We start from the raw sequence: 25486 nt of genomic DNA on the forward strand, positions 1-25486 counted from the left end.
CAAGCCCTTCCCTCTCATCGCCCCTTTGAAACGTAGCAGCTCGGGTGCGTTCAGTTTGCTTGGACGTTTGCTACGTTACTGGACGAAACGTTTCCCCAAAAAACGTTCTTGATCAGACTGAGGTACGTTTACGCCATTCGGTGGATGTGCTGGGGTTTGGCTTGAGCAATGATTTTAGTATTTTTTTAAAGGGCAGAGGTGCATTTTCAAACCACAACTGAACCCCTCCCTGCTTTTCAAATGGTCGTTCAGTACAGCACTCCTTGTTCTATTACGTGTTTGTGTAATTGTAATTTTTTTTTACAGGTAGTGAAATCAACTCATAGGCAATACTAGATGAAGACTACTTCAGACATCTGCCCCTTTAGAATAAGGTTGCATCATTGATTGATGGCAATATTGTTTGGCATAATAGCTACAAGGTTTTAATTTAGTCACTAATGAAAAACGGATTATTTTAGCGACAAACCAAAACTATTTTTAGCAGCACAACACCACATAGCGAGCTAAACATGTTGCGGATTCGATTATGTTGAGGCGCAGGTCGCCGTCTATGGCCCGTGACCTGAACGATAATCGAAACCCCTCAGTCACTATGCCAACAATCGCGACCCCGAACCTCAGATTTATTACGTTAGCCCACTCACTAGAAATAAATCTACTCTTGTCGAGTACATGAATCATGTCAACGTGAGCATGCGATGTAGCTAGATATAATAATAATAATAGACAGTAAGATGTGTACTCTTTGACACCGTTTACGCAAAACGAAAAACGTTTTGTAACAAAAACGAGAGGTTCAATTGGACAAATTCAGGTAGGTCCCGCCCTGTTTCGTTCGGTCGTTCCAGTTTCTCTGTTTTGCTTCCGTTTGGTTCCGAAACGGTAAACGGTTAATCTGTTGCACGCGTGTGGTTAGTCGACATCACAATTGTTAGCACCAACACGCCAAATAAACCTGCAATGGACGGTAGAGGTAAGCCTACAACTAATTAGTTAACTAGCTACAGTACTGAACTAACCATAGTCATCGGACAATCGTTGGCTTTCAAAAACGCGGTAAAGAGAGTAGCTAGCTAGCCAGGCTATTCTTGCTTCCATATAACTAGTCAATGCCCAGTTTGGTTAGTAATGTTTACTATATATTGTTGCCTATTTTAACATTGTGGAGTTGAAACTTTATGCGACATGTAGCCTAGGCCTGAGATCCAGGATTATCCATCCACATTTGTGTGACATTGTGTAGAATTGGCCCTGAAAAAATGTTTTTGCACCAAATCCAGAGATTGATAGTCCAGTGTAATCAATGTCCGAGATACCTAACGTTAGTACTTTTGTTGACTACCCCATCTGAAATATTGATGTGATGTATCACTTCTGACCTAGTCTATTTGATGTTTGATAAACCTGAAACTATTGCATGGGCATACTTAGAAAGCAGAGCATTGAGCACATAACAATCTACTCAAGCATGTCAGAGGAAAGCATATATTATAAATGGCCCCTCCAACATTCTGAGTCAGGAGCCTGTTCACTTCGAAGTTCAAACTTGTCAGAGAAGAGTATGCCTTTTTATTTTTATGTGACATGGTATCATTTGGCCCTTTCGTCCTGTGCTTCATCCTATACCACTGTTGTTTACATGACTTGTCTGTCCCTCTCCCTCCCCACTCCATTCCCTCACAGCTGACCTTTCCCCCATATGGGACAAGGACAGCTGTCAGCTGTGAATAAAACCCACTTGTGAATTAAACCCACTCGGTTCTCTCTCTTCAGCTGCCAGAGACCGGTTGTTTACTGGTCACAAGGTAGTAGTGAAGGAAAAGCCTGCCTCGCTCTGCCGTACCATGTAGCCTAGTCCCCGAAAATATTGCAAAAGGTTTTTTTCTGCAAATGATTCCATTTGGGTTAATTATACAGTAATTTACAGGCTACCTTGTGCACTGTCAAGACAGCATATTTGTCCGCTTGTTTTTTTACCTCCTATTTGTGTCTAGTGCTTTTAGACTGTCCTTTTCATTATGAGGTAGAAGTTGCCCTTTACCACAGAACTAGGATCATATTACATTACTCCCTGACCTTGACAATTAGCAGGATAAAGACCTAAGAAGATAACTGACCCTTGATCAGTGGTTGGGGCAACCTCCACATAGTCAGTTCTCTGTATAATGTTGGTAAAGCATTGAGAGAAAGGCTAATCTATTCAGATTGTATATCTGATTTTCTACAAGGTACACTACTAGGTACACTATGTGGACACCCCTTGAAATGAGTGGATTTGGCTATTTCAGCCATACCCGTTGCTGACAGGTGTATAAAATCGAGCACACAGTAATGGAATCTCCATAGACAAACATTGCCCGTAGAATGGCCTTACTGAAGAGCTCAGTGACTTTCTATGTGGCACGGTCGTAGAATGCCATCTTTCCAACAAGTCAGTTCGTATAAGTTCTGCCCTGATAGAGCTGCCCTGGTTAACTGTAAGTGCTCTTATTGTGAAGTGGAAAGGTATAGGAGTAACAATGGCTCAGACATGAAGTGATAGGCCACACAAGCTCACAGAACGGGACCCCGCCGGGTGCTGAAACGAGTAGCCCGTAAAAATGGTCTCCTCGGTTGTAACAGGCTTGTTCCATACTGCCTCTGGAAGCAAGGTCAGCACAATAACTGTTCGTCGGGAGCTTCAGGAAATGGGTTTCCATGGCTGAGCAGCAGAATAATGGTCTGGGGCTGTTTTTCATGGTTCAGCTATGCCCCTTAGTTCCAGTGAAGGGAAATGTTAACCCTACAGCATACAATTACAATTCTGTGCTTCCAACTTTGTAGCAACAGTTCAGGAAAGGCCCTTTCCTGTTTCAGCATGACAATGCCCCTATGCACAAAGCGAGGTCCATACAGAAATGGTTTGTCGAGATCTGTGTGGAAGTGCTTGACTGGCCTGCACAGAGCCCTGACCTCAACCCCATCGAACACCTTTGGGATGAATTGGAACGCCAATTGCGAGCCAGGCGTAAACGCCCAACCTCACGAATGCTCTTGTGGCTGAATGGAAGCAAGTCCCTGCAGCAGTGTTCCAACTAGAGGTCGACCGATTTGATTTTAACGCCGATCCAGATTAATCGGCTGATTTTAAAAATACAATATAAAAAATATATATATATATATATATATATATATATTTAGTTGTAATAATGCTAATTACAACAATACTGAATTAACACTTATTTTAACTTAATATAATACATCAATAAAATCAATTTAGCTTCAAGTAAATAATGAAACATGTTCAATTTGGTTTAAATAATGCAAAAACAAAAGTGCTGGAGAATAAAGTAAAATTGCAATATGTGCTATGTAAGAAAGCTACCGTTTCAGTTCCTTGCTCAGAACATGAGAACATATGAAAGCTGGTGGTTCCTTTTAACACGAGTCTTCAATATTCCCAGGTAAGAAGTTTTAGGTTGTAGTTATTATAGGAATTATAGGACTATTTCCCTCTATACCATTTGTATTTAATTAACCGTTGACTATTGGATGTTCTTATAGGCACTTTAGTATTGCCAGTGTAACAGTATAGCTTCCGTACCTCTCCTCGCTCCTCTCTGGGCTCGAACCAGCAACACAACGACAACAGCCACCCTCGAAGCAGCGTTACCCATGCAGAGCAAGGGAAACAACCACCCCAATGCTCAGAGCGAGTGACATTTGAAACGCTATTAGCACACGCTAACTAGCTAGCCATTTCATTTCGGTTACGCCAGCCTCATCTCGGGAGTTGATAGGCTTGAAGTCATAAACAGCGCAGTGCTTGACGCACAACGAAGAGCTGCTGGCAAAACGCCCGAAAGTGCTGTTTGAATGAATGCTTACGCACCTGCTTCTGCCTACCACCGCTCAGTCAGATACTTAGATACTTGTATGCTTAGTCAGATTATATGCAACACAGGACACGCTAGATAATATCTAGTAATATCATCAACCATGTGTAGTTAACTAGTGATTATGATTGATTGTTTTTATTAATGCTAGCTAGCAACTTACCTTGGCTTACTGCATTTGCGTAACAGGCAGTCTCCTTGTGGAGTGCAACGAGAGGTAGGTCATTATTGTGTTGGACTAGTTAACTGTAAGGTTGCAAGATTGAATCCCCTGAGCTGACAAGGTGGAAATCTGTCGTTCTGCCCTTGAATGAGGCAGTTAACCCATCATTCCTAGGCCGTCATTGAAAATAAGAATGTGCTCTTAACTGACTTGTCTAGTTGAAAAGATTAAATAAAGGTGTAATTATATATATATTTTTTAAATCGGCAAATCAGCGCCCAAAAATACAGATTTCCGATTGTTATGAAAACTTGAAATCGGCCCCAATTAATCAGCCATTCCGATTAATCGGTCGACCTCTAGTAACAATTGCTTGTTCAATTGATAGAATTCCTTACATCTGAGGCAGTCACATAATTCATTTTGAATCAATATTAATTTCCTTGTTGGTACAGTGACGACATTTGGATTAGAATCATACTTAGGTTAATTCTCTCTTTTCATGGATTTGCAGTTTCAAGAGGATGTCTGTGAATGCTCCCACTTCTACTCTCGGGATTTCTGCTCGTATTGTGGCTACTCTGGAGGATTAAGGACAAGATGATGCTGGACCAAGGTGGGGAAACTCCGACTGGGTGTGGAAGCCCTGCAGCTGCAGCACAAGAGGAGATGCAAGCGGCTGATGTACCCACCGCAGCTGTACACACCCCTGCTCCTGTTGAACACTCCACACCAATGGTTCTTGCATCATCTACCTCAGACAGCGGGGACAACAGTCCCCAAACCCACATTGACCCCTCTGAGGGACCCATGATACCCAGAGCAGGGGGTTCCCAGCCTCCTCAGGCCTCTTCAGAGGGGATGACAGAGCAGTACACACAGACCCAACCATCTCCCTTTGTCGTTCCTCAGCCTCCCAGTAGAACGACCAGGCCCAAGCTCAGCTCAGGCCCCGAGGTTCGACGAGCCTGTCTCAAGTTCATCCTGGGGGCATCGGAGGACAATTCATCAGATGACGAGCTGCCTTTGACCATGAAACCCCCTACAGGTTCGAGTTCCTCTGAGGCCACCGCCTCCACCGTACGGCAAACTGCATCAGCAACCTCAACCGCCTTCTCCCCCCCACAGCAAGTTCAATCAGTAACGTTAACCACCACCTCCCCTGGCATGAGGTAGGCCAATACAATGTTGTTTTGCCCCTTAGTTCATGTTAACTTTGTTTTCATAATTGAGAACCGGTTTAGACATCCTCAATTTCTCTAGTCGGGTGACATCTGAAATGTATTTTGTTCAGAATGTGTTGGTGGTGAATGCAAGTGCCTGCTCCAGTATCCCAGTATGAAGAAATAAATGGACCATTGAGCAAATTAGCTCATATCTCATTGACTAGTGAGGTGAGGGTACCTGTCAGTGCAGTAGCCTCTCACTGACAGTAGAGTGCGTTGTTGCCCAACAGGCGAGACCAAGTGTTGGCCAGGCCTGAGTGGAACTTTGCCAACCACATTGTGGTGTGATTGCTGCCTTGTGTTCTGTCTCCAAACAACCAGCCTGCCTGTGATCACCTGACCACAGCATGCCACTGACAGTGAACTGTATTATTGTCGCATGCCTCACGTCTCTGCACTATTAATGGAACATGTCTCTTGACTGACCTTGAGAACCTGGGTCCGAGTCCCAAGGGCCACACGACAACGTATTGTACGGTAGCTAGACAAACCTTAATCCCGCCCTTGGAAGGTCTCTGCAAATACATTTGACTTGCTGTACGTGGCCTTTAGGTATAGCCCACGAGGAGCTATTGTTTATCTTTTTTTGGTGATATCGTGATGGATATCTGGGGTAGTTGGTCAGCTAAGCTTATCTAAGTCTACTTCTTTGACCGCCCCAGTCCACTCTGAGCCAAGTGTTAAACACTTGTTTGTAGACTTGAGCCACCTGTGCAGGAATTACCATGGAGGTGAAGCTGAAAGAGGAGAAAGGTAAGAACTTACTGAGAACTTATCGTGTTTTTTGTTGTTGTTGTAAATAAGCCTTTTGTTTTTCCTAATATTAAGAAGTAGCATAGGCCTATGAATAGCACTGACTGACATCATGCTACTGTGTAGGCTTACACAACAATGTTTTGGCAATTTCGGTCAGTTTGCAAAATTGCTACATGAAAGGATTAACCTTCAAGTTTTTGTTTACAATGTGCATGAAGGTTATGATAAGCTTTAGTTTGGTGGTTTGTGAAGGGACAACTTGTATTTAACTTTTATGATAATTGATGCAGTGTGTGTGTGTGTGTGTGTGTGTGTGTGTGTGTGTGTGTGTGTGTGTGTGTGTGTGTGTGTGTGTGTGTGTGTGTGTGTGTGTGTGTGTGTGATCAGACAATACTGTCAAATGCGTCTAAACAGACAAACACTGCGGTGCTCTGTTCCCGTTCCATGTGAGTCTGTGGGTGAAGAATGTTTTGCTCTGCCTGTGTGACTGGAGAGGGGAGGTTGTGGATCAGCTGAGAGGAAGGGATTGGTGAAGGTCTTATTGTTTTGGTCTCAGATTTGAACTCTGCTATTCACAGATCAGAAACAATCTGCCATGGAGGGAGATGGAAGCCTCACCTGGTTTCAGTATGGATCTCCCCTCACCTGGTTTCAGTATGGATCTCCCCTCACCTGGTTGTCTTAATTGAAAAGAAAAAGACACTAGGCCCTAAAAAGCCCAAATGGAGGAAGGGAACTATTTTTGCGGAACAATGGACAAAGTAAATGTTTCCCATTGTTGAATATCCCCCCCCCCATTGCAGACATCTTTGAATCTTAATTCTTATCCTGTTTCCTAACTCCTCCTGAGACACCCTCGGAGAGTGGGGTCACGCCAGGCATCAGCCATTATTGACGGCGACCCTGGAGCAATTAGGGTCAAGTGCCCTGCTTAAGGTCAAAAAAGTAGAATTTTTTTTACCTTGTCGGCTCTTAACTTCAAGGCTACCTGCTGCCCTGGTCTCATAAACTGTGAGAGATTTTACTGTCATTCTGTTACCTGTTAGTCAAATGTTCTGTGTCAATTGTTACAAGAAGCCTTCTGCAAATAGGTGTATGGTTTGTTGCCATCAAGTTTTTGCTTGGCATATTTTAAAGTGAAAAGTCTCAGCATCACTCTTATCGTGTCCATTATCAGTCAGATGTCGGCTCTGATGAGTTGAAAGACTGCAAAACTAGCCTAACAGAATGTCTGGAGCTTGACAATAGCACTTTCATCACAGGAATATGAAACCCCAAAGTACTGTATCTCTTTTGACTTCTGGCTTTAATTCCTGCAATCCTACAGTGCTATAGTCTCACTGAATACCCCCCCCATTTCAGCCCTTACTGAAATAGAACATTGGCAAGCAATGGAATTGCGATGCCAAACTTTTCCATCCTCCGGATCATTTTAGATTGGATGGAGGAAGAATGAGCTGTGGCACCCAGTGAACACTACCCCGTGTCATTAGTGGTGTTTGTCAACATTTGACTCATTGGCCATGCCAGGATTGTGACTTACACTGCACGCGCACTTGTTATTTAGGCACATGTAATGTCTTTCAGAAGTTTGGCTAGGCTGCTTGCCTGAGGGCTGAAATAGCATGTTTTAAATTTGTCCAAAATCATCGAGTAACAGCAATTCATTCTAGTTGAGCTTTCGATCAGTCAACCTTCATCAGAGGATATCTCCACAAACAACAGTGGGACAGATTAAGCCACACAGTGAGCCAGAGGTAATTGCAGACACCTGTGGTAATATAAAATACCCAAAACGGCCATTAGATAGAAATACAGGATAGAACGGAGCGTTATGGATGTATTTCTACTCGAACAAAACATGTACGCAGGGAATGTGGTGTTTGTATAAGGAACCCATACATTCAGAGAGGACAACAAAGCAGAAAAATGCCTACCGGCCCCATACTTCTGGGTTTAAGTATCAGGCCACTAGGGCTGTCATGAATACAGGACATCCTAATACCAGGGAGGCAGTGTGTGTGAAGCTAAGATGATAGGAATTACAACATGACCCTCGTCAAAATCCTCAAGTCCTCACGGTTGTATGGCGCCTAAAGTATGAACCCAGAAGAGTTATCTATGGCAGAGTTTAGTTGTTGTGTTCTCCTCTTGGTCACACTTCCACCTTCTCAATGCCCTGGAATTGTAGCGAAGACACACTGGACAAAGTCCAAATCATCCCAAAGTGTCTGATTTGTGTATCTCAATGAAGTTACTTTTAAGATAATGTGTGTAGGACATTTGAAAACATTTAGCCTACATGTTTTAAATGTTAAACATTTTGTAATTTGGGTGAACTGTCCCTAATATTTGATTTCCCTAGGCCTAGCTATAGCTTCAACTCTCATTTGTATATGGATTGAGGAGACTGCTGAGTACACATTTCTTTCTGGTCTTGACATTGTTTTCCTCAGTGATCCATAATTGAATCGTCATGATTTATAGCCACTATAATCAACTTCACTGGAATGGTGGAAGTGAGTGTCAGGCTTCCTCTTAACCCTTCCCTGGTACATTGTTTTACGTCACGTGTCAGCTTTCAATGAAGTGGCCAGAGTTTCTGAAGGAGTCTGGCTAATTATTAAGACATCACGTGATCATGTTGAACCCTGTTATTGTATCATATCTTTTGCATATGAACTTGGTTCATATTAATGTTACTGGTGGTTTGGCACAATGGAGAGATTGTAAAATTACCAGGGCTTGCGTGTGTAATTAGACTATGCATTTTTGCTGATTTACACGTGAACTCTTAATTGGCTCTGTGGTCTGGGAAGTCTTGTTTATACGTGCTGTGACTACCAGAGCCACACTATCTCTGACGGTAACAGAGAGGATTAGTACTTTGTTTTATTGACATCTTGTCTGATTGTAGCCGAGTTGGAACATTCGTCTGTCTAGGTAGGCTGAGCACCCTGTGTAAAATATGGCTGACGAGATCTTTGGCTTACAGAGAAGGTAAGGAACTTGTGACCTGAGCAACAACGGCACAGCTGCCGCTACCCTACCTAGAGACTACATTTTGTCTGACTGCTGCAATGGTCCATCGATTTTTAACAATGTCGCCGCTGTTTCCTTCTCCTTGTTATGGGTTTTGTCGCAAAATCCGATGATGGGCTTTCCCCTTGGGACAGTAAAAAAGTAGGTTATAGCATATTGTAACTTGTTAGCGCTGGACAGAAATGTTCTTCTAGTAGTCTTATGTCCTACTTTACATGCATAGATTTGTCACAACACAGACATCTGTGAGTGCCAGTTGCTTGATGTTTCGCTTGAGTAGGTACTAGGTTACAAAATGAAATACTGTAGGTTACAACATTGACATATAAGAGGGCACACATGTCATTTATACTCACTTTAACCTACTTCACTGGAATGGGGAATAACGACATGAAATTCCTCCCTAAGCACTCTTTATGCTTTATCAAATGGCCTGTTCAGTGGAAGTGCCAGACTTCCTCTTACTCCCTTCCCTGGTAGGCTATAGAGGTGAGTGTTGGCTCTTTCTCTGTAGTGAACTTCCGAATGAAGTCTGGCTACTAATTTAAGTGATCATGTTAAACTGAGAATTTGAAATCCATTTCCAGGTTAATTCTCACTAAGTTGTCATTGTTTCCATTATCTTTTTCATATGAACTTGGTTCATGTGGATATTATTGGTGGTTTGGCACGATGGAGAGATGGTACAATTATCTGCTAATGATAGTCTAGTTACACAAGTCCTTTTTGCTGATAACACGTTAACCTTTGCTTGGCTCTGTGGTCTGGGAAGTCTTGTTTATGCGTGCGTACTTGCAGTGTGCAGGAATTGAATTACCAGAGCCACACTATCTTTGAGACACCTCTGTAGGTAGGTAAGAGAGGATTAGCAATGCGTTGTGTTGACAACTGTCAGATCGTAGCAGAGTTTAAACATTTGGCACGGTAGACTGAATACCTTGCGTAGGATATGGCTGACGATAGGTTCGGGACGATACCAGTATCGTGATACTCGTTGGTATTGCGGCAAGGAAATAAAACGAAGCGTATTTAACTTCTTTAGGAAAATTAGCCCTAATGTTGCAAACAAACATTTGTTGTCATCCAGAGTCACGTGTATTTATTTTTCAAGCTGTAGCACACTATTTTACATACAGCAGGTTTTTAAAAGACGAAAGAGTTTGCTTTGCGGTTTCATTTTTGCCATGGAAAAACGATTGCTTTACTGGTGTCATCCCTGCCCTAGCTGACAAGATTTTTACAGAGAAGGTAAGGCACTTACTTGTGACCTGAGAAACAACAGCACAGCTGCTACCCGCTGAAGAGTCTGCAATTGACTGCTGTAATGGTCCATCGATTACCGATGCTGCTGTTTCCTCCTTGTTATGGGTTTTGTCACTGAGTTCGGTAATGGTTTTCCACTTGGGATAGTACAGAAGCCTATAGCATATTGTAACTTGCTAGCGCTGGACGGGAATGTTCTTCGAGTAGTCCTATGTCCAATTTTACCGGGACATACTTTACATGATCGTTTTGTCACATCACAGAAATGAGGGGTTGCTTGATGTTTCGCATGAGTTGGTACTAGGATCCTAAATTAAAGTGTAGGTTACAACACGAAATGTTGACAAAAAATGAGAGGCATTGACACATTTGTGGTCTTCGCCAATAACTCGTCTGTTTTTCTCCAGGCCTAGCATGTCTCACCCACACCTGGTGAAGAAGGTTCGCGAGATCCGGAAAATGGAGCTGCAGAGAGACTTCACAGTGGCCTCGCCAGCCGAGTTTGTCACCCGCTTCGGTGGCAACCGGGTCATAAATAAGGTAAGACGTCCCTGTCTGTCTGGGCCTTTTGGATGAGTGTCGCAAAATTGTAACTTTTTTTTAAAACTAAACTCCTCGTCAATCTACGTGCAACAGACTAAGCAGCCAAAATACAGCGTCTACGTTGTTCTAGAGTATTGTCGTTTATTCTCAAACTCTTTCCTTTTCTCTCTCTCCATTTCACTTTTGCTCTCCACCCATTTGTCTTTATCAAGGTGCTGATAGCTAATAATGGCATAGCAGCGGTCAAATGTATGCGTTCCATCCGCCGTTGGTCCTACGAGATGTTCCGTAATGAGAGGACCATCCGTTTTGTGGTGATGGTCACCCCTGAGGACCTAAAAGCCAACGCAGGTCAGTGAGACAGGTTTTCGCAGGTCATCAGCAGCAGCTCCAGAAGGATGTTCTTCATTGTGCCACTCAGCAGATCTGGAGATAAAGTCTACAGTGGGAAACGGCATAAATTATTTTAATTAAATGACTACATGGAAAATCTAAATAATTTCCCTGGAACCTCTGGAAAAATAACTGGCGTGATTGTCTGTGTGTGGCTCTTCTATAGAGTATATCAAGATGGCGGACCACTATGTACCCGTCCCAGGCGGAGCCAACAACAACAACTATGCCAATGTAGAGCTGATCGTAGACATCGCCAAGAGGATTCCTGTACAGGTCAGACTGTGTTCCTCCACTCTCACCCACAGAGACATTCCCAATCCCAAATCAAGTCACAATGTTCTATGATAAGTGGACCGGCAGCCATGAGTGTTCCAGTCAAATTCCCATGTTCTTAGGGCTTTGGTCTTATCAAGTAATTCTATTTTTATGGCTCAGACTCTGATCTCTGCTTTTTCTATTGTTCATAGGGGGTCTGGGCCGGGTGGGGTCACGCCTCTGAGAACCCCAAACTACCTGAGCTCTTGGACAAGAACGGAATCTCTTTCTTAGGTACAGCCCTGCATTAAGTCGTTTGTGGATTATTGGATTGTAATGATTTCCCATGGGTAATTTCAGGTTTAATGACATTACAACACAAGCGCCATTCATTGCGATGTAGATATCGTTGTTGATTTTTGTTGGTGTGTGTCTCAGGGCCGCCCAGTAAGGCCATGTGGGCTCTGGGAGATAAGGTGGCCTCCTCCATCGTGGCCCAGAGCGCAGACATCCCCACCCTGCCCTGGAGTGGATCAGGTGATATACCTCTCTGCCTGCACCCTTACCCTCAGACAACCCTGCCACATTCCCTATCCCCTATTACATAATACTCCTAACATTACAGTATTAGGACTCTGACTGGGTTACTGAGTGGGTTGTATATTGAGACTAATGATTGTAAGGGACTGTCAGGTTATTACGAGGCCCGGAATTGAAAGGAGTTGGGAAAGAATGGCTTGTCTGTGGTACATCATCAAAGCTAATACTTTAGCAATATGAATACATTTTGCAGTTCAATAACTGATACACAGAATCATCAGATAACAGGTTTTGTGACTGCACCAAGAAGGTACAGACTTTTATTGACAATTTGTTTTGAAGAGAACCTAACTCAGCCACACCTTTCACACTTGGACTCAAATGTGAAGGGCTGATCTCAAACTCAGCCAATCAGAGGTCAAGTAGACAGTCAAACCCCTCCCTGGAACTATAAAATAATGTGAATAACTGAAAAAGAGCTGATGTGATTGGTCAAAAGACCAATTAGTGGGAAAAATATCAGAATTGGGCTGCCTGTGTAAATGCAGCCTCTGTGTCCTTTGGAAAAATAGAATTTAAGGTTTAGTAAGTACAGTCGTGGCCAAAAGTTTTGAATGACACATTCATTTTCACAAAGTCTGCTGCCTCAGTTTGTATGATGGCAATTTGCATATACTCCAGAATGTTATGAAGACTGATCAGATGAATTGCAATTAATTGCAAAGTCCCTTCTTGCCATGCAAATGAACTGAATCCCCCAAAAACATGTCCACTGCATTTCAGCCCTGCGCACAAAAGAACCAGCTGACATCATGTCAGTGATTCTCTCGTTAACGCAGGTGTGAGTGTTGACGAGGACAAGGCTGGAGATCATTGCTTTGCACAAAAAGGGCTTCACAGGCAAAGATATTGCTGCCAGTAAGATTGCACCTAAATTAGCCACTTATCGGATCATCAAGAACTTCAAGGAGAGCGGTTCAATTGTTGTGAAGGCTTTAGGGCGCCCAAGAAAGTCCAGCAAGCACCAGGACCGTCTCCTAAAGTTGATTCAGCTGCGTGATCGGGGCACCACCAGTACAAAGCTTGCTCAGGAATGGCAGCAGGCAGGTGTGAGTGCATCTGCACGCACAGTGAGGCGAAGACTTTTGGAGGATGGCCTGGTGTCAAGAAGGGCAGCAAAGAAGCCACTTCTCTCCAGGAAAAACATCAGGGACAGACTGATATTCTGCAAAAGGTACAGGGATTGGACTGCTGAGAACTGGGGTAAAGTCATTTTCTCTGAATCCCCTTTCCGATTATTTGGGGCATCCGGAAAAAAGCTTGTCCGGAGAAGACAAGGTGAGCGCTACCATCAGTCCTGTGTCATGCCAACATTAAAGCATCCTGAGACCATTCATGTATGGGGTTGCTTCTCAGCGAAGGGAGTGGGCTCACTCACAATTTTGAATAAAGAATGGCACCAACACATCCTCTGAGAGCAACTTCTCCCAACCATCCAGGAACAGTTTTGTGACGAACATGCATGATGGAGCACCTTGCCATAAGGCAAAAGTGATAACTAAGTGGCTCGGGGGAACAAAACATTGATATTTTGGGTCCATGGCCAGGAAACTCCTGAGACTTTAATCCCATTGAGAACTTGTGGTCAATCCTCAAGAGGCGGGTGGACAAACAAAAACCCACAAACTCCAAGCATTGATTATGCAAGAATGGGCTGCCATCAGTCAGGATGTGGCCCAGAAGTTAATTGACAGCATGCCAGGGCAGATTGCAGAGGTCTTGAAAAAGAAGGGTCAACACTGCAAATATTGACTCTTTGCATCAACTTCATGTAATTGTCAATAAAAGCCTTTGACACTTGTGAAATGCTTGTAATTATACTTCAGTATTCCATACTAACATCTGACAAAAATATCTAAAGACACTGAAGCAGCAAACTTTGTGGAAATTAATATTTGTGTCATTCTCAACTTTTGTCCACGACTGTACACGGAAACCTCAGTGCCTTTCGACTGTAGCCTGGTCCTTTGCTGAATTCCAAGGCCTACACTCTGCGCATCGTTGTTGTGCAAAACGTGGGCCTTTTTGCCTCTGCCTTTGTTATCCAACTGTGGCCGATGTGGCAGCAGTGTAATCTCAATTTGAATGAGGGGGATGAGGTGAAGCCATTGAAGTAGAATAGGGAGCCTCCCATAGATGTCCTATACTAGTGGCTATGCCATCAACCCTCAAAAGTTCCAGGATGGGGTGAAAATGGCAGCCATATTGGTCCGGGAGAAATATAAACCTGTCTGATTGGAAGTAAGAGGCATAATCCTGATTTTTACTTAACGCAGAAAAATAAAGTAAGGCATATGATATCAGAAATTGTGTAATATAATTATTGTCAACCTAAAATATTGTCATAATTTCAATTAATACATGTTTTATACAAATAGTCTGTATAAATAGGCTCTGAAAGATAGTGCCTTCGGAAAGTATTCAGACCCATTGACTTTCTCCATGTTTTGTTACTTTATAGCCTTATTCTAAAAATGTTTTTTTCCCCCCTCATAAATCTACACACAATACCCCATAATGACAAAGCAAAAACGGGTTTAGACATTTTTGCTAATTTAGTAGAAATAAAAACTGAAATCACAGTTACATTAGTATTCAGACACTTTACTCAGTACTTTGTTTTAGCACCTTTAGCAGCGATTACAGCATTGAGTCTTCTTGGTATGACACTACAAGCTTGGCACACCTGTATTTGGGGAGTTTCTCCCACTCTTCTCTGCAGATCCTCTCAAGCCCTGTCATGTTTGATGGAGAGCGTTGCTGCACTGCTATTTTCAGGTCTCTTCAGAGATGTTCGATCAGGTTCAAATCCGAGCTCTGGCTGGGCCACTCAAGAACATTCGGAGGCTTGTCGCGAAGCCACTCCTGTGTTGTCTTGGCTGTGTGCTTAGGGTCGTTGTCCTGTTGGAAGGTGAACCTTCGCCCCGGTTTGAGGTCCTGAGCGCTCTGGAGCCGGTTTTCATCAAGGACCTCTCTGCTCCGTTCATCTTTGCCTCAATCCTGTCTAGTCTCCAGTCCCTGCCACTGAAAAAAGTCCCTTCAGCATGATGCTGCCACCACCATGCTTCACAGTAGTAATGGTGCCAGGTTTCAGGGTAAAGAGTTCAATCTTGGTTTCATCAGACCAGAGAATCTTGTTTCTCATGGTCTGATAGTCTTTTACTGAGGAGTGACTTCCGTCTGGCCACTCTACCATAAAGGCCTGATTGGTGGAGTGCTGTAGAGATGGTTGTCCTTCTGGAAGGTTCTCCCATCTTTACTGATGAACTCTAGAGCTCTGTCAGAGTGATCATCTTATTCTTGGTCACCTCCCTGACCAAGGCCCTTCTCCCCCGATTGTGCTCAGTTTGGCCAGGTGGCCAGCTCTAGGAAGAGTCTTGGTGGTTCCAAACTTCTTTCATTAAGAATGATGTATGCTACATTTCTTGGGGACCTTCAATGCTGCAGACATTTTTTGGAACCCTTCCTCAGATCTGTGCCTTGACACAATCCTCTCTCGGATCTCTACGGACAATTCCTTTGACCTCATGGCTTGGTTTTTGCTCTGACATGCACAGTCAACTGTGGGACATTATATAGACCAGTGTGTAGCTTTCCAAATCCTGTCCAATCAATAGAATTTACCACAGGTGAACTTCAATCATGTTGTAGAAACGTGATGCACCTGAGCTCAATTTCGAGTCTCATAGCAAAGGGTCTAAATACTTATGTAAATGAGGTATTTCTGTTTTTTATAAATTTGTAAACATTTCTTAACCTGTTTTGGCTTTGTCATTATGGGGTATTGTGTGTAGAATGCGGAATATTTATTTTAATTTTATCCATTTTAGAATAAGGCTGTAAAGTAACAACAAAATGTGGAAAGTCAAGGGGTCTGAATTAGAGGTCGACCGATTAATCAGAACTGCCGATTTAATTAGGGCCGATTTTCAAGTTTTTGGACACAGATTTTGCCTATGTTTATTGAAAACATTTTTTTACACCTTTATTTAATCTTTATTTAACTAGGCAAGTCAGTTAAGAACACATTCTTATTTTCAATGACGGCCTAGGAACGGTGGGTTAACTGCCTCGTTCAGGGGCAGAACGACAGATTTTCACCTTGTCAGCTCGGGGGATCCAATCTTACAACATTACAGTTAACTAGTCCAACGCAATAACGACATGCCTCTCTCTTGTTGCACTCCACAAGGAGACTGCCTGTTATGCAAATGCAGTAAGTCAAGGTAAGTTGCTAGCTAGTTAAACTTATCTTATAAAAAACAATCAATCATAATCACTAGTTAACTACACATGGTTGATGATATTACTAGATATTATCTAGCGTGTCCTGCGTTGCATATAATCTGACTGAGCAAGGCCAGTCTAAAATTGGCTGGCGAGCTAGCACATAAGATATAGTAAAATAATTAATTTATTACAGCACTGGCAAACCATGGTTGACCAACTTTACTGCATTTGAAATTTGTGTCGCGGCGTGTTTACATGGTTTTGACGATTATTCTAATGTGCCTACACAGCCTATTGTTTATCTCTGTCATTAGTGTATTTGTATAATGCAAGGTCTCTCTGTATCACATCTGTCCGTGATTGGGAGTCCCATAGGGCGGCGGACAATTGGCCCGGCGTCATCCGGGTTTCGCCGGGGTAGACAGTCATTGTAAATAAGAATTTGTTCTTAACTGACTTGCCTAGTTTTAAATAAACGTTCAATAAATAAAAATGTAAAATGTATTTTTCTCTTGCCTGTGTTGTAGGCCTGAGAGTAGATTGGACAGAGGACGACCAGAGGCTGGGCCACGTGATTAGCGTGCCTCCGGAGGTCTACGTGCACGGCTGCGTGCGCGACGTTGACGATGGACTGGCGGTAAGCAGCTCCACGCCATCACCCGCCTCACTAACGCTGAAACCACAGAGACAACCTTTTCTAGGCAATTCCTCTGTTTGAAATAATGCCCTTTAAAAAAAAAAAAAGATGTCTGAAACAATATATTTCAATGTACTTTTCCCAGAGTAAATAAAATACGGCTGCTATTCGGTTACAAACCAAGGTTCATGAATAGTGGAGCAAACTGAAGAAATGCGTTGGTTTTATACAGTAAAATTATATTTTACGGGTAGGGTTGCTGAATGTCCTTTCATTTTCAATGTGCTTTCTCCTTTTAAAGGGAGCAGACAGAATTGGCTACCCGGTGGTGATAAAAGCGTCAGAAGGAGGAGGGGGCAAGGGCATCCGGAAGGTGGACAACGCTGAGGACTTTGCCAGCTTCTTTAGACAGGTTTGTGTCGTCACACTGTTACACAACACACCTGTATGCTGATTCTCATTGCTGCTGGGGGACGTAGTGTCCGAGGACCACAATCAGGAAATGAATTGTGCAACTTGGTGTTGTCTTCGACAATGTTTAACGCAGCGTATCTGCTTGTGTGTGTGTTTGAACTTGTTTTTAGTAATTTATCTAACAAAAATCATGCGACGGATCCCCATCCACAGGTGCAGGCGGAGGTGCCCGGCTCGCCCATCTTCGTCATGCAGCTGGCCCTGCATGCCCGTCACCTGGAGGTCCAGATCCTCGCCGACCAGTACGGCAACGCCATCTCCCTGTTTGGCAGAGACTGCTCCATCCAGCGGAGACATCAGAAGATCATTGAGGAGGCCCCGGCCACCATAGCATCTGCCACCACCTTCGAGCACATGGAGCAGGTGAGACACCGAGGGGCTTTCCTCATCTTTAAATTCTCCACTTTGACATTTAGATACCTTTCTCTCTGCCATTTCCAATTTAATATTCCATTTGAACACTAAAAGTGTTAGGGCATGCAATGGAAAATGTTTCACAATGGCATGCCCATCCCTGTTTCAGTCTGTTTTTCGTTTGGTGCCTAATGAACATCAGCTCTCTGTCTATATGTCTATATGTCAGTATGCAGTGCGGCTGGCTAAGATGGTGGGCTACGTGAGTGCAGGCACTGTGGAGTACCTCTTCTCTGAGGACGGGAGCTTCCACTTCCTGGAGCTCAACCCCCGTCTGCAGGTGGAACACCCATGCACAGAGATGATCGGAGACGTCAACCTGCCCGCCGCCCAGCTCCAGGTACGCTTCAGCCAGAGGTCAGGGGTCACACCCTAGCTATCACAGCCTCGTGGTTTAACCTCTGGTCCTTTGACTTAGTCAATGGTCGCATTCCAGGTTATATTTTTCCGGAGTCTCAGTAAAATTGCTATGTCATATTAATGTCCTTGTTGAGATGTTATGTTCTGGAAGCCCTAGGGACTGATTGGAGATAGACCATGTTGGGTCTAACTGGGTCAATTTTCTTTGTTGTAGATAGCCATGGGGATCCCCCTCCACAGGATTAAAGATATCCGCGTGCTGTATGGAGAGACGCCTTGGGGGGACACCACCATCAACTTTGAGGCCCCCGACTGTGTCCCCAGTCCTCGGGGACACGTCATTGCGGCCCGCATCACCAGCGAGAACCCAGACGAGGTGTGCATTCTTAATTCTACAGGGCTGGCCGGCCATATTCTAAACAAGCGATGGCATGGTTTCTGTAGGCTCACAACTGGCCCGTCCTCTCTCCTTGTAACTCGCAGGGCTTCAAGCCCAGCTCGGGCACGGTGCAGGAGCTCAATTTCCGCAGCAGTAAAAACGTGTGGGGCTACTTCAGCGTGGGGGCTGCTGGGGGTCTGCATGAGTTTGCTGACTCCCAGTTCGGCCACTGTTTCTCCTGGGGGGAGAACCGAGAGGAGGCCATTTCGTGAGTTTTTCCTTACCTTCTGCCGTAGACTAGGCTATCAGTCCTTCCGATGATGGTTCTATCGACCCCTAGCCCCTACTTCCAAGCCACTCCTGTAGACCTGAGAGGATTGGATAGGTGGAATCAACAATTCCACCCGGCCAATCAGAAGGCAAGGTGAAGCTATTATCGTAAGTCTTTTCCAATCCCCAGATCTACAGGAGCGACTAGGGTGTATGGGTTAGGCCTGGTTCCGTTTGGAATGCAGCATGAGTTAACGGTGTGTGTTGGTGTCTTGCTGTACCTGGGTGGTGATAGTGGCGGTGGTTACTGTGTGGTGGTGCAGGAACATGGTGGTGGCCATGAAGGAGCTGTGTATCCGGGGGGACTTCAGGACCACGGTGGAGTACCTCATCAAGCTGCTGGAGACTGAGAGCTTCAGGAACAACGACATCGACACTGGCTGGCTGGATAATCTCATCGCTGATAAAGTTCAGGTAGAGAGCACCCTTGTGAAGTATGAATGTGAATCTGAACCATTTCAATCCTGTAAATCTAACAGTTGGTAAAAACAAATATTCTAACGTGCTTGTGTGTGGCGTGTTTTCCCCCGAAGGCAGAGAGGCCAGACACCACGCTGGGCGTTGTCTGTGGGTCGTTACACGTGGCGGACGCCAGCTTCAGGAAGAGCATGTCTGACTTCCTGCACTCACTGGAAAGGCGAGTACTACTTTACTGACTTTATTGTCCCCTTGGGGACATTTTGTCGCAGTTTAAAGTGGCATTTAAATAACAAAACAAATTGACAATACAACATTCATAGCAGTTACATACCAATAAAAAGAGACTAACCTGCTGGCCTTACTGAGTGGATAGGAACATTAGCCTGCTGGCTTTACTGAGTGGATAGGAACATTAGCCTGCTGGCTTTACTGAGTGGATAGGAACATTAGCCTGCTGGCTTTACTCAGTGGATAGGAACATTAGCCTGCTGGCTTTACTGAGTGGATAGGAACATTAGCCTGCTGGCTTTACTGAGTGGATAGGAACATTAGCCTGCTGGCTTTACTGAGTGGATAGGAACATTAGCCTGCTGAGTGGATAGGAACATTAGCTTTACTGAGTGGATAGGAACATTAGCCTGCTGGCTTTACTAGCCTGCTGGAGTGGATAGGAACATTAGCCTGCTGGCCTTACTGAGTGGATAGGAACATTAGCCTGCTGGCCTTACTGAGTGGATAGGAACATTAGCCTGCTGGCTTTACAGTGGATAGGAACATTAGCCTGCTGGCTTTACTCAGTGGATAGGAACATTAGCCTGCTGGCTTTACTCAGTGGATAGGAACATTAGTGGCTTTATCAGTGGATAGGAACATTAGCCTGCTGGCTTTACTCAGTGGATAGGAACATTAGCCTGCTGGCTTTACTCAGTGGATAGGAACATTAGCCTGCTGGCTTTACTCAGTGGATAGGAACATTAGCCTGCTGGCTTTACTAGGAACATTAGCCTGCTGGCTTTCAGTGGATAGGAACATTAGCCTGCTGGCTTACTACAGTGGATAGGAACATTAGCCTGCTGGCTCAGTGGATAGGAACATTGCCTGCTGGCTTTACTCAGTGGATAGGAACATTAGCCTGCTGGCTTTACTCAGTGGATAGGAACATTAGCCTGCTGGCTTTACTCAGTGGATAGGAACATTAGCCTGCTGGCTTTACTCAGTGGAGTGGATAGCCTGCTGGAACATTAGCCTGCTGGCAGTGGATAGGAACATTAGCCTGCTGGCTTTACTCAGTGGATAGGAACATTAGCCTGCTGGCTTTACTCAGTGGATAGGAACATTAGCCTGCTGGCTTTACTCAGTGGATAGGAACATTAGCCTGCTGGCCTGGCTTTACTCAGTGGATAGGAACATTGCTGGCTTTACTCAGTGGATAGGAACATTAGCCTGCTGGCTTTACTCAGTGGATAGGAACATTAGCCTGCTGGCTTTACTGGCTTTACTCAGTGGATAGGAACATTAGCCTGCTGGCTTTACTCAGTGGATAGGAACATTAGCCTGCTGGCTTTACAGTGGATAGGAACATTAGCCTGGCTTTACTCAGTGGATAGGAACATTAGCCTGCTCAGTGGATAGGAACATTAGCCTGCTGGCTTTACTGAGTGGATAGGAACATTAGCCTGCTGGCTTTACTCAGTGGATAGGAACATTAGCCTGCTGGCTTTACTCAGTGGATAGGAACATTAGCCTGCTGGCTTTACAGTGGATAGGAAGTGGATAGGAACATTAGCCTGCTGGCTTTACTCAGTGGATAGGAACATTAGCCTGAACATTGGCTGGCTTTACTCAGTGGATAGGAACATTAGCCTGCTGGCTTTACTCAGTGGATAGGAACATTAGCCTGCTGGCTTTACTCAGTGGATAGGAACATTAGCCTGCTGGCTTTACTCAGTGGATAGGAACATTAGCTCAGTGGATAGGAACTGGCTGGCTTTACTCAGTGGATAGGAACATTAGCCTGCTGGCTTTACTCAGTGGATAGGAACATTAGCCTGCTGGCTTTACTCAGTGGATAGGAACATTAGCCTGCTGGCTTTACTCAGTGGATAGGAACATTAGCCTGCTGGCTTTACTCAGTGGATAGGAACATTAGCCTGCTGGCTTTACTCAGTGGATAGGAACATTAGCCTGCTGGCTTTACTCAGTGGATAGGAACATTAGCCTGCTGGCTTTACTCAGTGGATAGGAACATTAGCCTGCTGGCTTTACTCAGTGGATAGGAACATTAGCCTGCTGGCTTTACTCAGTGGATAGGAACATTAGCCTGCTGGCTTATCAGTGGATAGGAACATTAGCCTGCTGGCTTTACTCAGTGGATAGGAACATTAGCCTGCTGGCTTTACTCAGTGGATTTACATTCAGTGGATAGGAACATTAGCCTGCTGGCTTTACTCAGTGGATAGGAACATTAGTGGCTTTACTAGTGGAACATTAGCCTGCTGGCTTTACTCAGTGGATAGGAACATTAGCCTGCTGGCTTTACTCAGTGGATAGGAACATTAGCCTGCTGGCTTTACTCAGTGGATGAACATTAGCCTGCTGGCTTTACTCAGTGGATAGGAACATTAGCCTGCTGGCTTTACTCAGTGGATAGGAACATTAGCCTGCTGGCTTTACTCAGTGGATAGGAACATTAGCCTGCTGGCTTTACATTAGCCAGTGGATAGGAACATTAGCCTGCTGGCTTTACTCAGTGGATAGGAACATTAGCCTGCTGGCTTTACTCAGTGGATAGGAACTAGCTGGCTTTACTCAGTGGATAGGAACATTAGCCTGCTGGCTTTACTCAGTGGATAGGAACATTAGCCTGCTGGCTTTACTCAGTGGATAGGAACATTAGCCTGCTGGCTTTACTCAGTGGATAGGAACATTAGCCTGCTGGCTTTACTCAGTGGATAGGAACATTAGCCTGCTGGCTTTACTCAGTGGATAGGAACATTAGCCTGCTGGCTCTACTCAGTGGATAGGAACATTAGCCTGCTGGCTTTACTCAGTGGATAGGAACATTAGCCTGCTGGCTTTACTCAGTGGATAGGAACATTAGCCTGCTGGCTTTACTCAGTGGATAGGAACATTAGCCTGCTGGCTTTACTCAGTGGATAGGAACATTAGCCTGCTGGCAGTGGATTTAGCCTGCTGGCTTTACTCAGTGGATAGGAACATTAGCCTGCTGGCTTTACTCAGTGGATAGGAACATTAGCCCTGGCTTTACTCAGTGGATAGGAACATTAGCCTGCTGGCTTTACTCAGTGGATAGGAACATTAGCCTCTGGCAGCTGGATTTAGCCTGCTGGCTCTACTCAGTGGATAGGAACATTAGCCCTGGCTTTACTCTCTAACATTAGCCTGCTGGCTTTACTCAGTGGATAGGAACATTAGCCTGCTGGCTTTACTCAGTGGATAGGAACATTAGCCTGCTGGCCCAGTGGATAGGAACATTAGCCTGCTGGCTTTACCAGTGGATAGGAACATTAGCCTGCTGGCTTTACTCAGTGGATAGGAACATTAGTCAGTGGATAGGAACATTAGCCTGCTGGCTTTACTCAGTGGATAGGAACATTAGCCTGCTGGCTTTACTCAGTGGATAGGAACATTAGGTGGCTTTACTCAGTGGATAGGAACATTAGCCTGCTGGCTTTACTCAGTGGATAGGAACAGCCTGCTGGCTTTACTCAGTGGATAGGAGCCATTGGCTTTACTCAGTGGATAGGAACATTAGCCTGCTGGCTCTACTCAGTGGATAGGGGCCCTGGATAGGAACATTAGCCTGCTGGCTCTACTCAGTGGATAGGAACATTAGCCTCAGTGGTGGTTAGAGCGTGGATAGGAACATTAGCCTGCTGGCTTAACTCAGTGGAAGGTTGGCTTTAAGTTCAAGCCTGCTGGCCCGTGGATAGAACTGACAAGAGGGATATCACACCTACAAAAATCTGTTTTTCTGCCCCTAACCCTAAGTCCCCGAAAAATTTTGTGAGCCTGCGGAGGGCCCCCACTGTTCCTAGGCCGGAAGGTTGCAAGTTGAGCTGACAAGGTACAAAATTTGTTCTTACAGGCAGTTGACTGTTCCTGCCCAGTTGAAAATAAGAAAGGTAAAATTAAATAAAATAAATCTCCTGCAGGCCTGTCTGTTAAACTCCATGTACCTTGCTTACTGTGGCAGCATATTTCTCTGGCTGACAGTGGTATTAACAAACCAACAAACAATAAACAAACAGTTAAAACCCTCTCATTGAAAGATTTGTAAAACAGAGTCTGTATAGTCGTCTACATTGAAAGATCCCAGCTTTTTGAGAAAGTACAGTCTCTGTTGACTCTCTTTGTATATCAGATCTGTGCATTTACTCCACTGAAGCTTATTGTCCAAGGGGACACCCAGATATTTCGATTCCTCTATGTTCTGACCTCTGATAGATGTTGCAGAGGTAGGTGTTGCTCGCTTCCTGAAGTCTATGCACATCTCTTTGGTCTTGTTGGTATTGAGGACCAAGTGTGATTCGTCACTCTACTCTACAGTCGTTTAGGACCGGGCCACGGTGTTTCCCGTCATCATGCATCAGTGAACTTAACGAGGTGTCTGTCAGGATGGTAACTAGTACAACTATTAGTGTACAGGAGTGGGGCCAAAACACATCCTTGAGGAGAGCCTTTGATGGTGGTGCGTATGTCCGACACGTGGGGACCTACTTTGACCCGCTGTGACCTCTGGCTCAGGAAGTCCAACAGCCATAAAACCAGGCAGAAGAAAAGTCAACAAACGGAACTCTGACATGGGATTTGGCACCCTCTAGATGTCTATAGGCCATGTTGAGGAGTGTAAGAATGGCATCATGAACTCCTCTGCTGGGCTGATCTAACTAGCTGAAGGACTAAAAACAAAAGAACCATTTTAAAATATACTGTGTCTGTAAAATATGTACAGTTGAAGTTTACATACACTTAGGTTGGAGTCATTAAAACTCGTTTTTCAACAACTGCACAAATTTCTTGTTAACGAACTATGGTTTTGGCAAGTCAGTTAGGACATCTACTTTGTGCATGACACAAGTCATTTTTCCAACAATTGTTTACAGACTGATTATTTCACTATCACAATTCCAGTGGGTCAGAAGTTTACATACACTAAGTTGACTGCCTTTTTTAAACAGCTTGGGAAATTCCAGAAAATGATGTCGTGCTTTAGAAGCTTCTGATGGGCTAATTGACATAATTTGAGTCAGTTGGAGGTGTACCTGTGGATGTATTTCAAGGCCTACGTTCAAACTCACTGCCTCTTTGCTTGACATCATGGGAAAATCAAAAGAAATCAGCCAAGACCTCAGAAAAAAAATTGTAGACCTCCACAAGTCTGGTTCATCCTTGGTAGAAATTTAGTGAAGGTACCACGTTCATCTGTACAAACAATAGTACGCAAGTATTAACACCATGGGACCACGCAGCTGTTATACCGCTCAGGAAGGAGGCGCGTTCTGTCTCCTAGAGATGAATGTACTTTGGTGCGAAAAGTGCAAATCAATCCCAGAACAACAGCAAACAACCTTGTAAAGATGCTGGAGGAGACAGGTAAAGTATCTATATCCACAGTAAAACGTGTCCTATATCGACACAACCTGAAAGGCCGCTCAGCAAGGAGGAAGCCACTGCTCCAAAACGGCCATACGGTTTGCAATTGCACATGTAAACTTCCGACTTCAACTGTACGTATTTTACACACACACTGTGTTTTTAAAACGGTTATCTTCAGCTAGTTAGATCGAGTGTCTATCTACCATATTTCTTACACCAATCCTATGCTTTTAAATCTTTGGGGGTGGGAGCGAACACCTCTGTAAGCAGCAAGAGAATCTCAGTGCCTCCCTAGCCTGTCTTATTACTCTAATGCTTGTGCTATGTACTTTTCTAAATCCAGTATGTGAAATGTCTTCTTGTAGAGGCCAAGTGTTGCCCGCAGCCAGTCTGCTGAATACTGTTGATGTGGACCTGATCTACGAGGGGGTCAAATACTGCCTCAAGGTAGGAGGACCTGATGTTACACCTCTCTCAATCTCTGTCGTGACTGAACTTCCT

General features: G+C 44.4%; 1 protein-coding gene across 12 annotated transcripts in view; it reads left to right on the forward strand.

The window, feature by feature from the left end:
• Positions 1 to 11: 11 nt before the first annotated feature.
• Positions 12 to 25486, forward strand: part of acacb (acetyl-CoA carboxylase beta) — a 48496-nt gene continuing 23021 nt past the window's right edge. For 5 of the 12 annotated variants that reach the window (XM_035735455.2, XM_035735458.2, XM_035735459.2 and 2 more), the window contains exons 1-16: positions 817 to 976; positions 4556 to 5213; positions 10736 to 10868; positions 11084 to 11222; positions 11431 to 11540; positions 11735 to 11816; positions 11961 to 12059; positions 16880 to 16989; positions 17291 to 17401; positions 17617 to 17826; positions 18047 to 18217; positions 18452 to 18613; positions 18721 to 18884; positions 19210 to 19360; positions 19480 to 19583; positions 25351 to 25432. In XM_035735455.2, the coding sequence (XP_035591348.1) occupies positions 4576 to 5213; positions 10736 to 10868; positions 11084 to 11222; positions 11431 to 11540; positions 11735 to 11816; positions 11961 to 12059; positions 16880 to 16989; positions 17291 to 17401; positions 17617 to 17826; positions 18047 to 18217; positions 18452 to 18613; positions 18721 to 18884; positions 19210 to 19360; positions 19480 to 19583; positions 25351 to 25432 (2466 nt within the window). In that variant the 5' untranslated portion in view covers positions 817 to 976; positions 4556 to 4575. Of the gene's footprint in view, positions 123 to 306; positions 375 to 816; positions 977 to 4555; positions 5214 to 5508; positions 6021 to 6605; positions 6785 to 8782; positions 9024 to 9162; positions 9207 to 10294; positions 10314 to 10735; positions 10869 to 11083; positions 11223 to 11430; positions 11541 to 11734; positions 11817 to 11960; positions 12060 to 16879; positions 16990 to 17290; positions 17402 to 17616; positions 17827 to 18046; positions 18218 to 18451; positions 18614 to 18720; positions 18885 to 19209; positions 19361 to 19479; positions 19584 to 25350; positions 25433 to 25486 lie in introns of those variants that run through there. The other 7 variants (XM_035735456.2, XM_035735457.2, XM_035735465.2 and 4 more) reach the window with 7 other exon arrangements.

Source organism: Oncorhynchus keta, chromosome 25 (assembly GCF_023373465.1).
Source record: "Oncorhynchus keta strain PuntledgeMale-10-30-2019 chromosome 25, Oket_V2, whole genome shotgun sequence".
Taxonomy (NCBI): Eukaryota; Metazoa; Chordata; class Actinopteri; order Salmoniformes; family Salmonidae; genus Oncorhynchus; species Oncorhynchus keta.